The sequence below is a fragment of the Haplochromis burtoni genome, unplaced genomic scaffold (genome assembly GCF_018398535.1).
Source record: "Haplochromis burtoni strain Fernald_Lab_line unplaced genomic scaffold, NCSU_Asbu1 Contig_341, whole genome shotgun sequence".
Classification (NCBI taxonomy): domain Eukaryota; kingdom Metazoa; phylum Chordata; class Actinopteri; order Cichliformes; family Cichlidae; genus Haplochromis; species Haplochromis burtoni.
Window position 1 is genome coordinate 32,740 of NW_024582702.1, and position 14,029 is coordinate 46,768.

The 14,029-nt window shown below is 38.1% G+C and overlaps 1 protein-coding gene across 1 annotated transcript in view; it reads right to left on the minus strand.

Annotated features, from left to right (window-relative positions):
- Nucleotides 1–5,667: 5,667 nt before the first annotated feature.
- Nucleotides 5,668–14,029, minus strand: part of LOC102308867 (deleted in malignant brain tumors 1 protein) — a 37,690-nt gene continuing 29,328 nt past the window's right edge. Inside the window, exons 9-17 of the mRNA XM_042228671.1 lie at nucleotides 9,822–10,136; nucleotides 9,376–9,687; nucleotides 8,981–9,292; nucleotides 8,479–8,790; nucleotides 8,033–8,344; nucleotides 7,595–7,906; nucleotides 7,158–7,469; nucleotides 6,626–6,723; nucleotides 5,668–6,371 (exon numbers count right to left, since the gene is read on the minus strand). Of these exons, the coding sequence (XP_042084605.1) occupies nucleotides 6,270–6,371; nucleotides 6,626–6,723; nucleotides 7,158–7,469; nucleotides 7,595–7,906; nucleotides 8,033–8,344; nucleotides 8,479–8,790; nucleotides 8,981–9,292; nucleotides 9,376–9,687; nucleotides 9,822–10,136 (2,387 nt within the window). The 3' untranslated portion in view covers nucleotides 5,668–6,269. The remainder of the gene's footprint in view (nucleotides 6,372–6,625; nucleotides 6,724–7,157; nucleotides 7,470–7,594; nucleotides 7,907–8,032; nucleotides 8,345–8,478; nucleotides 8,791–8,980; nucleotides 9,293–9,375; nucleotides 9,688–9,821; nucleotides 10,137–14,029) is intronic.

Below are 14,029 nucleotides of genomic sequence, written 5' to 3' on the forward strand. Positions count from 1 at the left end.
ACAGGTCAGGGTGAAGAAGTGACAGACAAAAAAAGGCTTACCACAAAACAGAAAAGTTATGACAAATCAGACTATAAGGCAAAAAGAAAGTGCAGCTTTATGGTTTCATGGACAAAAGAATTTCTGTGGCTGCAATATGACGAGCTAAATAAGTGGTCCGCAGGTGCGCATTCGCTGTCAAAATAAAAAACGTGCACAAGATAAGAAGTTGCAACGCGTGTTTGCATACATAAGATTTTCTGGAGGAGGACAGACATTTGTTTAGAACTCTTAAAGATGTCGAAGAAGCTCCTTTAAGCAATTACTGTGATGTTCCTCCATCTCCAAAGAAATGTCAGAAGGAGTCCGAACCACAAAAGAAGCGCGTATTCTCAGAAAAGTGGTTGCAGGAGGTGAGCTGGCTTCAAACAAATGATGAACGCACAGAGATGTGGTGCAGAATGTGCCGTGAAAATCCCACTCTAGCGGACAAAAACAGCCTTTATATGGACGCAAACGCGCGCTGCAGCTTCTTATCTGGTGCGTGTCTTTTGACAGCGAATGCGCACATGCGGACCACTTATGTGCACCCGTGTAAATAACATAATGTTCTGCCGGGTGTGTTGTTGGTTTTCCCTCGATTTCTGAGTCGACAAGCGCCTTTGTTACTGGGACCAGTCATTTTAAGAAAGGCCCCCATTAGAACCCATGCAAGAAATGCATTATTGCTCAGACTGCAATATCTTTCCCGGAACAAACACCAATTGCAAATAACATACTAAAAATAAACCTGAAAATCTGTTTAGAACAGCTACTATGTTGCAAAGAGTGAACTACTACTGGCAATTTAGCAGTCTTTGCAAACTTCAAAAGCAAATGGCCTCGATCTTGGTTCCACTTGCCTCTTACCTGTGACTTCAGTGGAAATTTCAAATTCAGGCTCTGACACAGATTGATTCATGTTCTACACAGTTCTTACAAGTTCATAGAAACTTCTGTTCAATTAGAACCAAGTATTTGAGTAGATGATTGTAATTTTTATACAGTGTTGTAATTTGTTTTTCAACAAGTTTTTGATTAATGTTTTGTTTCCTTTACAATATTATACTTTAATGTATAATATTGTAAAGGAAACAAAACAGGAAACAAAACATCAATCAAAAAATTTATCTTTTTTTATTCGGGCTACTTAAACTTATTTTGGGCAACAAAAAACTGAAGAGTCCCTGCCCAAAGGGCTACCAGGGATTTTGAAATTTTGCGAGCCCTGATATTTATAATTTTAATAAATGACAAATTTAAAAGGCATGAACATTTTTTTTGTATCGAAAAAATATCGAACCGTGACACCAAAGTATCGAACCGAACCGTGAATTTTGTGTATCGTTGCACCCCTAATATATATATATATATATATTTAAATTCAGTGTATCAAATCAAATCAAATTCAAATTTTATTTGTCACGTACACAGTCATACACAGTACGATATGTAGTGAAATGCTTGGACAACTGCTCGTGACCTAAAGAAAACAAAAAAGGAAAAGGCTATGAATAAGATAGGAAATAAATATGAAAAATTAAAAAGGGTAAATTTAACTAGGAAGGAATAAAATATAAATTAAGGTTAAAAATGAAATAACTGTACAACACAAATTAGAATGAAGGGTAAATTTAACTGGGAAGAATAAGATAAAATATATAAATTAAAGTTGAAAATAAAATAACTGTACAACAAAATACACAATATAGAACTATATAAGAATGTATGAAGAAATCTAAATATAAATAAATATATACACAATAACAGCAGCTGTACAAGTATTAACCGGAAATGAAGAATATAGTGACCAGTGTTGTGCAAAAACAAAGTCCAGAAAGTCCAGTGTGTGTGTAAGAACCATATGTGTGGGTCAGTACTGTGTGGTGGTGTGATTGAGAGACCGTATCGCCTGCGGGAAGAAGCTCCTCCTCAGTCTCTCTGTGTTGGTCTTCAGGGAGCGGAATCGCTTTCCTGACCTCAACAGAGAGAACAGTCTGTTGTTGGGATGGCTGAGGTCCTTCACGATCTTCCTGGCCTTGGTCCAGCACCGCCTGCTGTAGATTGAGTGCAGGTCAGGGAGCTCGGAGCGGATGGTGCGCTCAGTGTAGTTGGATATAGTAAGATTCAAAGCACTTCAATATTGAGGAAAAGTGCTACATTGGACATAAATTGGGTGGAGGGTATTATTACACACTTCAGTTGACCAAACTTTTCCTGCAAAAGTTTGTGTCAGGGTGTGGTCTGCAGCTCGGCTGCGGGGGAAGGGTGGTGCAATGAGTTCAGGGGGTGAGTGCCAGTGGAGGATGGCTGACACAGCTGGTATTCATCATTCCTCCCCCTTCAGTTAGGTTCTGCCTGTCAGTGTGGTTGCTATTAATTTGCTGTTTTACATTGGTAGTCATTTGTGACTGTCTTGAGCTACATCTTGCTGCCCTCCTGTGTCCAACTCCCTGATTACCCTTTTTTGTATAAATAACACTGCCTTTACCTTACTCCTGGTCCTAGTATCCTGTTCACCTTTTTGTGTGTTCCTCTTTGAACTTTACGTTTAAAACTTTATTTTATGTTAAAGGTTATTATATTTGGGCCGAGTGGACCTGGTGTCCCACCATCTGACTTGGGTCCTCTTACATCCTCTGTCAAACTTATTGTCACCAATCTTGGAGTAAAAATTGACACAGCTCTTAAAATGGACAAACAGGTAAATACAGCGGTGAGAAAAAGCTTTTTTTCAGCTGAGGCAGCTCTCTAAAGTAAAACCTTTTACTAGATAAAAATAAAACGACTCGGTTTGGATTCAATCACTGTTGAGAACTCCAGGTTGGCTGGTTGGAAGAGGCAAAACAGCAAAAAGTGACGTCTAGCTTCTTGTTGTCTTCCTGAGCTTGCCCATTGGTCTGGGGCAAACTCAGACTTGAGTCAAATGATTTAATAAACACAAAGACGCAGTTTCTTATACAGCGGTGGAGACATGACAAAATCAAATACAATAATAAATCAGGGAAATATCAGGCACATTTACGTAAGTAAAATAAAGATAAAATAACAATTACAGTTATCAAGGACTCAGCAGGGAAAACATTTCATAATTTTACAAATATAAATAAGGTTTTCAGGAAGTGTTACATGAATCTATACACCTCTGACCATGACTCAAATACGGACGATATTCACAAGTTTCCTAGTGCTTTATATCAACCTCATTTAACACAAGCTCAAGTTAGGGTGTTGGATAAGCCTACAGCTCTAGAAGAATTATTCTGCACTCTCAATAATAAGACACCTGCTCCAGATGGCTTCCCTGCTGAGTTATACAAACATTTCTGGTGAACCCTGTCCACACCATTTGTAAGAATGATTGAAGAATTTATGATTACCTCTAGAATTTCTGCTACCACGAATACTGCAGTGATTGCCCACTGTCTCTGGTAAATACAGAGAGTCCTTGCATCCCAAAAGTAATTCCAGCACTTTTTCATGCTGACTAGATGGGTTTTATTGTAGGCAGACATTCAGCTATTAATACTCCTAAACTAATTAGCTTAATGCAGTTTTCACACTATCAAAAAAAGTAACAGTCTAATTGATGCAGAAAAAGCATTTGACAAAGTAAGCTGGAACTTCCTGTTTGTAATATTTTAAGAAATTTGGATTTGGACTATCGTTTTTCAACTGGATAAGAGCATTTTACACATTGTCAATCGCCACAGTCACCACCAATGGATCAGTTACACAAAACTTTACTCTTCATAATGGTACCGGGCAAGGATGTTCGCTCTCTCCATCGCTATTTCCATTACTCATAGAACCAATAGCTGCAGCTATAAGACAAAACAGCAATATTAAAGGTCTAATACAGAACACAAAATTCTTCTTTATAAAGATGATGTGTTATTGCTGCTTCAGGACCCCCACTCTTCTTTGCAACAATCTTTCAAGGTTATGGATTTGTTTTTTGAAGTCTCCAGCTTCTCTGTAAAATTGTAAAAATCTTCTATTTTTATTCATATGTATGAATGAGGAGCATGTAGCACATTTTGTTTCACCCCATAACCTTCAAACAAGCAGTATTAAAGAGATCGCGTAAAGAGATCGGTTGTTATCGGATTACATTGTGGAAGAGAAATTGTCTAAGCCATCTTTCCGAAGTAACAAAGAGCCGACGGATGGTCTGGATTGCAGCCATTCGAAGACCAAATATAACGTCCCATAACACTCCAGCTCACATGTTAGTCTGCTCCAAGCATTCCCACAAAGGTACGTCTTCTGTTGTAGTTATCATAACATAATTGTTGATGTAGGTTACAATATGTGCCGAAGGGTTGTATTGAAGCAATGAAGTGATGAATAACTGTTTTCCAGTATGTTGTTTTGATATGGGTTTTTTTTGTTGCATTATTGATTTGTTTTTCACTGAAGCAGCTAATAAAGCATAATGGAATCCAATTTTGCCTCTTTCTTGTAAGATTCTATATGAGAATGAAACAATAATGCCAGTTATAGATAAATACAAAAAATTGAATGAATTACGAAACACTAATTTTTTTTCTATTAGATCTGAAAATGTTGTGTAATACTACAACCTGAAACGACAAATAGATTGCGTTGGCCTGTACAGGAGATAAAGGGAAAAAAATCAACAACAGCTGTGGAAATGGAATAGTCCAAATCACCAAAGTAAACTGGACCTGGGCTTGTTGCAGGGATCTGAAGATAATAAACATTTTGTGAGTGTATGCACTAAAACTTAGAACCATATAATAATAAATATGTGCGTGATGAAAGTTGGGCAGCACGCTAACATCCTTACTCCACTCTGCTCGTATGGGTCTCACCCACACTCCTTTGATTTTTTTTCCTCGTATTTGTTTTTTTGGGGTTTTTTGCCTTTTCGTCAAGTCTGTCTTTGTACGGACCTGCCGTATTTTGTACATAATTGTTTTTGGGGCAAATAAAATGCAGGTAGTGATTAAAACAGCAGAATTGATTATTACCAGTGCTGGAAATTCTAGCGCTTGCAGTATTTTGATTTTGTTGCCACTCGTACCCACAATGCAATGCGCGAAAGTCACGTGGTCTGTCAATCTCCATAGATACCAAAATTTGCTGGTAGCACTTTAGTCATATTCATGGCACATTGCAGCATTTCAGTTTTGCTCAGGCAAAGCACAGGATAAATTAAAAATCATTTTTCAGTCTTTACTGTTCTTTGGCGTTACTGTATCCAAGTTCCTATGCGAAGGTCTTAGTAAATGCTGTAGCTCATTACAGGCTCTGTATTTGTTGCAAAATAGGACCATAAGATTTTAAGCAGTAATGCACTTATTCTTGCAGCACTGGTTGTGTGTGTCGACACAACTAGTTATATAAATAAATTATCTGATTCGGTGTTACACGAAAACCATGATTTGTAAATTATTACTGTTAAAATGGGTAAAATTAACAACTGTAAACTTCATCCTTCTGCTTTTTGAGAATATTTAAAGATATTTGTTGCAACTGTATTATTTTTTAACTTTTTTTTCCTAAACTGTTTACAGTGTATTTTGTTATATTTTTATTTCAAGTTCAAAATAAAATAGTCAATCTATCAACTAATTCATCTTTAATAATTCATAAAATGCTGTACAATACATAATTTATATGAATTCACAATAATTATTAATTGATCATTACTGAATCCAAGTAAGTAAAATAAGAGCAACAAACAAAGCAGAACTACACACTCTCATGAAAAACAAACACAAAGGGAAGAGAAATCATTATCTAACTTAAACACATTATTGAAGAAGCCAAAGGTCTCCTGCTATGTGTGTCCTATTTAAGTATTGGTCTCATAAAAAGAAGCGTTTTTCATTAGTAAAGACAAAATAATTTGAGGCTTCTTGAATATGCAGGTTTATATTGAAATGGATCCTAACAGAATGATCTTGCTGTTGTGTTTAATATATAGACTTCAATTATAAAGTAAAGTCAAGTAAAATCTAAATTTGATAGTCTCTTTGCTGAGACAAACCAAACTCATCACTGTTGAAAATTCATCACAGAAAATATTTGCTAAATCCATTGAAGTTAGCACTCTTTAACAGGTTACGTTTGGCTTACAACTAAATGCAGCACAACAGTAAACAAGCACAAAAAGCAGATATACTTTATAAAAATATGGAATGAATCAATAAGGTGCTTTTTAAAGGTTTTTTATAACATTAGGTCTTTTTTTATACAGTTTTGGAAACAAACAGACTGAACTATGGAGGACACGTCTCTTGCTTTTTGAGCCTTTTCTTTTCTGGAAGTTTCTGCCAGCTCACTTTTACGTCATCAGATGAACCTCCCAACTTCTTTTCAACCTGTGTAACAGAAACGAGGATTTAATTGTTGCCTGTATTTTACAGATTCTCTGGGTAAAAATTAGAAAGTTGTCTCAGTGTAAAAGTAAGCTGTGTGTTTAAAAATTTGACTGTTTAGAGAAATAAGCATGTCTGTCTGGGAATTAGGCAAGTAAATTACCTTACTTGAACAGTACAGAGAAATCTCCATCAACAAATACGAACATCTTGAAGATGAAACTTTACTCTGCATTTAAGTATTCTATACACGTTACCCATTTCAAGATGTTCTCCCTCACAGCGGGGTCTGTCATGTCCACTTGGGAGTTGACATCAGCCAGATTCAGTTTCACCGAGAACTTTTTCCGTGAAGCTGGTGAGATAATAAAATTCTCTTTAATTTTAGTTCATATCTATACAGTTTATATAATTACAGTCACCACCAACATTGTCAATATTTCTAACAGTGGTGTTTATGTGGGTGTCTCAGGTTCAAAACTGGTTTGCACTCATTTTTATGTCAAACTGGCAGCACGTTCTTGTTCTATACAAGTTACTGAACAACTACATTACAGTGTAATTGATTGTAATGATGACCCGATGGGATGTGAAAGGAATGAGCTGAGAGGTGATTGAACATAACTGTAGTAAAGTCTGTGTCAAAGCTGATTGTATTATTTCTCTTTCTCTGTGGATAGAGGTGCATTATAGACAAAATGATTTTCCCAATGAGATATATGATGAAGCAATAAAATAGTTATAATTACCATTTTTAACATTCTGTGGATGATCCAAAATTTTTCTCACCTGAACAGATGACAGTAGCGCTCTGACCACGTTCACATTTTTTTATTACAAATCCACTGTGTTTACAGTCAGTTAGAGAACTTTCATTTCCTGAACAGGTCACATTATCAAGCCAAATCTGTCCAGTTCCTGCACCAAACTGAGCCGATTGAGGAGTCTTTACTGCCGTCCCACAGTTCAGCTCTCTGCAAACCACCGCGGCATCATTTAAGTCCCAGCCGTCAACACAGACTGTTCCCCAGATGTTATTGTAGTAAACTTCAACTCTGCCAGAACATCGAGTCGATCCAGACCCAGTTAATCTGACTGGACCTGTGAGGCAAAAAGATATGAAGAGTATTTTGAAATATTCCTTAAAGTAAAAAAGAGAAAAATTTCATGTATGATGCACAAGAACAGACTGGCTTGCCCTGTATTGAATATCTAAAATTTCTCACCTGAACAGATAACACCTGCGTCATTGCCATGTCCATAGATGTATGTTCCCCATCCACTGTTTTGACACTCAGTCAGAGAGCTTTCACTTCCTGAACAGGCAACATTATAAAGCCAAATCTGTCCAGTTCCTGCACCAAAGTAAGAAAACCGAGGAGCCTGTAGTGCCGGTCCACAGTTTAACTGTCTACAAACCACCTCAGCATCATTTAAGTCCCAGTTAAAATCAAAGACTGTTCCCCAGATGTTATTGTGATAGATTTCCACTCTGCCAGAGCATCGAGTCGATCCAGATCCAACTAATCTGATCGGACCTATGAGACATAAGATTTGATCAATATTGGAATTTGTTCCTGATAAATAAATATTGATTTTTTTATTGTATGAGACACAAGGACAGATTACATTTCAATGTCTTTATTATCTAAACATTTTCTCACCTGAACAGATGACACCAGCATCTTTATCATGTCCACACTTTTTTGATCCAAATGCACTGTGCTGACACTCAGTTAGAGAATTTTCATTTCCTGAACAGGTCACATTGTCAAGCCAAATCTGTCCAGTTCCTGCACCAAAGTGAGCTGATCGAGGAGCCTGAAGTGCCGGTCCACAGTTTAACTGCCTGCAAACCACTGCGGCATCGTTTAAGTCCCAGGAATCATCACAGACTGTTCCCCAGCTGCTATTGTGATAGATTTCAACTCTTCCAGAGCATGGAGTCGATCCAGATCCAACTAATCTGATCAGACCTGTCAGGAAAAATAATGAAGAATATTCTGAGATTGTTAATATTATTCTTCCTTACATTAACAAAAGTATTTCGGACACAACATCCAAGAACAAAGTGATCTTCAATCTCTTGAGTATCTGGAAGTTATCTCACCTGAACAAATGACACCAGCAGTCTGATAATATCCACAGGTGTGTGTTCCAAATCCAAGATGTTGACACTGAGTTAGAGAACTTTCATTTCCTGAACAGGTCACATTATCAAGCCAAATCTGTTGAACTACTGCCCCAAAGTAAGCTGATCGAGGAGCCTGTAGTGCCGTCCCACAGTTTAACTCTCTGCACACCACCTCTGCATCATTTAAGTCCCAGCCATTGTCACAGACTGTTCCCCAGATGTTGCCATAATAGAATTCAACTCTTCCAGAGCATCGAGTCAATCCAGACCCAACTAACCGGACTGGACCTGCCAGGCAATAGAAGTTATTTATATTTCAATTCCTCTTTGCACTCGAAAAACCCCAACACTTTTATAAATTTATAAAGCACTTTTAAAAACAACAGCGGGGCTGAACAAATGCTGTGAAAACATTTAATGTATGACAGACTAGACCAGGCTGACCAACAATGACATGAGTATCTAAAATGTTTCTCACCTGAACAGATGACACCAGCATCTTGTTGATGTCCACAGTAGTTTGTTCCAAATCCACTGTGTTTACACTCAATTAAAGAACTTTCATACCCTGAACAGCCCATGTTATCAAGCCAAATCTGTCCAGTTCCTGCACCAAAGTAAGCTGATCGAGGAGCCTGTAGTGCTGTCCCACAGTTTAACTCTCTGCAAACCACGTGAGCATCATTTACATCCCAGCCATTATCACAGACTGTTCCCCAGCTGTTATTGTGATAAACTTCAACTCTACCAGAACATCGAGTTGATCCAGATCCAACTACTCTAACTGTACCTATCAGGCAAAGAAGTTGAAAAAGTATTTCATATATGACACACAATACCAGACTAATCTGCAATGGCTACAATTTTTCTCACCTGAACAGATCACACCCGCATCCTGACCATGTCCACAGCTGTTTGATCCAAATCCACTGTGTTGGCACTCAGTCAGAGAACTTTCATTTCCTGAACAGGCCACATTATCAAGCCAAATCTGTCCAGTTCCTGCACCAAAGCGAGCTGATCGAGGAGCCTGCAGTGCTGTCCCACAGTTTAACTGTCTGCAAACAACCTGAGAATCATTTAAGTCCCAGCCATCATCACAGACTGTTCCCCAGCTGTTATTGTGATAAATTTCAACTCTGCCAGAACATCGAGTCGATCCAGACCCGGCTAATCTGACCAGACCTATTTGGCAAAAATGAAAAGAAAAAAAAAACATATTTAAAATGTTGGTTAAATTACATAAAAATAAAGATTTTGTAGATGATACAAAGGAACAGACAGACTTTCATTTTCTTTAGTTTATAAATTTTTTGCACCTGAACAGAAGACACCAGCATCTTGTTGATGTCCACAGTAGTTTGTTCCAAATCCACTGTGTTGACACTCTGTTAAAGAATTTTCATTTCCTGAACAGGCCATATACGAAAACCAAACCTGTCCAGTTCCTGCACCAAAGTAAGCTGATGGAAGAGCCTGTAGTGCTGTCCCACAGTTTAACTGTCTGCAAACCACCTGAGCATCATTTACATCCCAGCCATTATCACAGACTGTTCCCCAGATGTTATTGTAATAAACTTCAACTCTGCCAGAACATCGAGTCGATCCAGATCCAGTTAATCTGATGGGAACACCTGAAAACAAAACAGGGAACCTTCATTGTAAATGGTATTATGTTTAATTTTCACGACTAGTTAACTATGTTCAACATATATTATAAAAAGTCTTAGCGTGCCATCACACATCCCATTTTTCTATTGCCCATCTATCATCATTATTAACCCTGTTTTCTTCTCGTAGTAATTCCTAATGCTGTTTGGATGCAAATGGCTCTCCTACATGCATGTAAACTGAGCACGAGGAGCATGTGGGTCTCTCCTTCTTGCTTTCTCCCTCACCACCATAAACTTTGCTACTAGTTTTCAGTTGCTTCTAGCAGATATGTTTAATTATTACTAGTCAAATAATCATTCTTATAAACAAGAATCTTTCCTGCTCTTTTTCCATTGTTGAAGGAAAAGAGCAGGTAGAATTGAAGGAAATTTGAAATTGCTGACTAAGGATGAAGGTATATTTGGTAAGAGTCATGTTGCTGTGATGACACTCGGTTGCATCAAACTGATATTGAATCAGTGTGCAGTTTTACTAAAACAATGATGGACTCTATAGTTTTCTCTCATCCTTTGCCCTATCAGCCAGATGTGACATGTAAGCCATATGTTCTTCTTAAACTGCTGACTGACTCAGGGTTGTCCACAGAATGATGTGGGATTCTTAGGTAATATAAACAATTCTGGGGAAATCCTGGTCCTGTTAAAAAAACTGGCATCCATCCCACTTTAGATGTAGGAATTTATTAAACACACGAAAACATCATGAAGGAGAGTTACAGTCCTATTTGCCTCCTTGCATCTTCCATCCACCAAAGACCTTATTCTCATTGATCAGGGGTGGCCATCTCCAGGCCTTGAGAGGCGGTGTCCTGCAGGTTTTAGATGTCCTTGATCCAACACAGCTGATTAAAATAGGTAAATTACTTCCTCAATTTGTCTTGAAGTTCTCCAGAGGCCTGGTAATGAACTAATCATTTGATTCAGGTGTTTTGACTCAGGGTGAGATCTAAAACCTGCAGGACACTGGCTCTCAATGTCTGGAGTTGGCTTTTCTTCCTTGTTAGTAAATAAATTAATTGTTGATCAAGATAGTGATTTATTCGGCCTGACAGACACCTGGTTGGAGCTAGATGAATATGTTAGTTTATATGAGCCATACTGCCAGAAAACTCAAAGCACAGGCCGAGGAGGTCGAGTGGCAGCAGTCTTTCACATATTATTCAACCATAGACCCAGACAGAGTTTCAATTAAACATATGACTCTTGGCCTTGTCCACTTAATTGAAAAACTCAAAAAAACAGCTTTATTTGTTTTATTCCATCATCTACCAGACCATTATAGTTTCTATCTGAATTATCTAGCTGACTTTTGTATTTGTTGCTCAGTACAGATTAAATAATTATGGCAGGTGATTTTAACATTCATGTACTTGGTCAAAACAACAGCGCCAATAATTAATTTATTATTAGACTCAGTTGGCTTCTCTCACTTTGGATCTTGTCCTGAAATATTGGTCAGAAACCAAGCATTTAACAATATTCCCTGAAAACCCTCTTTTGTCTGATCATTTACCAACATTTGAATTTACAATGAAGTACACAGCAGTGGTGGTTAAATTTTTGTTATCGTAGGTGTAATGCTGAAAGTCCTGTAAGTTTAAGGCAGTGATTCATCCACTTTTATCTTCTTCAATGCTACCTGCCGGTTACCTAAACCTTTCTCCTTCAGAGGTCAGTTATTCCATTAATAGTGCTATTTTTTGTGCTATAAAAAAGCAAGGATATCTTGAAGTTTACACAGCAACATTCTCACCTCAAAACATCTTAAAAGTTTATTTTGTGATCTAGAAAGAGTAATATTTCAAACTCCGCCACTCTGCGTTCCTCTGCAACTGCCTCGTTTGAGTTTCGGATGAAATGCATTCTGGGATATTTGCCTGGGTTTGGCTATAGTAGCTAGCAAGCTGATTGAAGACCAAAAAAACCAATCAGAATTTTTGCATCCAAGTCTGTCACTGGTTGGTTTTGTGGCACAAATATAACGGTGTACAGAAAGAGTTGAAACGTTGAGAGCACAAGCAACACATTGCCAGCGGGTCCACAGAGATCTTAGCAAGAGCAAATGCAAAAACTGAGCGAGAGGGCCTGTTATTGTGTGTTTATATGGATGATAGCAAACACTGAAATACATTTTTTGCACGCAGCAATGAATTTTGTTTGCACAAATTTAGGTTTTCTTCACTCAAAATAAATTTCTCCTCAAAATGCAACACTTGCACCTGAAATTTTTTTTTACGTGCGCTCAAATTTTTTTTTTAACGTGTGCTTAGAATAGTGGCACAAAAATAACACCATACCCATCGAAGTGGGATTGTTGTGTGACTTCCTGTTAGTTCCCCAGCAAGCCAGTAAGTGTTAGGCTGTGTCCCAATTCAGGGTCTGCACGCTTGAAGTACGCATTTTAAGTGTAATTACGTCACCACCACGCGACGACGGCTGTCCCAATTCGAAGTGTACTTCAAATGCATACTCCAAATGCGCCGTCGATTTCCCCAAATATCGAGCGTGGTCCAGTGCACGCTTCGTGGTCCCATTTACCCCAAAATTCATAGCGCAGCGGTGGGTGTGGATGATTTTGACGCAAAATACGGCAGAAGGGAGCAGCCGAAGAGTGAACTGTCAAAAGTAAGTACTGAATATGATGTCACTTATTTATGTGCGAATGTTTAATAATGAAGAACATTAAAACTGTTGGCCACATGTCGGCAAAGTTGTGTGACATTAGTGATGCCTGTACTTTCAGCGTTAACTTGGTTGTAAAGCCAACCAAGTTAACGCTGAAATACATATATATCATAATAATCTGACAATACTATAATATTGGCCATATTATATTTACATTACCACAGTGAGATGATTTTAGTCTCATGAACAACATTAGCTAATTGTTATTTACTAACTAATCTTAAATGACTGTTCAGCACAGACATGAAGCCCAACAATCATGTTTTACAGTCCCGTGGTCTCAGCCTCAGATACTCAACTAATCAAAGTGATGTCATGACAAAAATGAATGACCAACAAAACATTTTTCTCCTTCATTTCTGTCAAACAAAGCTGTATGTAACGTTTCTCACGTTTAGTATCATGGTTGCTAGGCAACCTGAACAGCGCAACAAAGCCTAGACCGTCTATTTCACAGGCCTCTCACTTCCACACTTCTCGTACTTATAGTACGCACCGTACGTAGTACGCGTAGTGTGAGTACTTCAAGCGTGCAGACCCTGAATTGAGATACAGCCTTAATCTGCCATGATTGTGGAATTTACTAATGGCTGCCTCTGTGTTTTTCCCAGGAGGATTGCAGGAACTAGAGGACAGTCAGCTCAAGGAGTGGAGACACGGAGCACTGGGATGGAGAGAATACACAGAGCAGGAGTCTGGAATGCACTGAGGATTTGTTTTTGGATTATTATTTACTGCATCTTGTGAGAGCTGATTGTAAAAGCAAAGCTCTCAATTTACTAGTCGATCTACGTCCCTACCCTCACCTATGGTCACGAGCTGTGGGTAGTGACCAAAAGAATGAGATTGCGGATACAAGCAGCAGATATGAAAAATACTTTTTCTTCGTAATTTTTTTAAGTTTTGTATAGAAATTACACAAAATTCAGAGCATGGAGTCGATCCAGATACAACTAATCTGATCAGGCCAGTCAGGAAAAATAATGAAGAATATTCTGAGATTGTTAATATTATTCTTCCTTACATTAACAAAAGTATTTCAGACACAACATCCAAGAACAAAGTGATCTTCAGTCTCTTGAGTATCTGGAAGTTATCTCACCTGAACAAATGACACCAGCAGTCTGATAATATCCACAGGTGTGTGTTCCAAATCCAAGATGTTGACA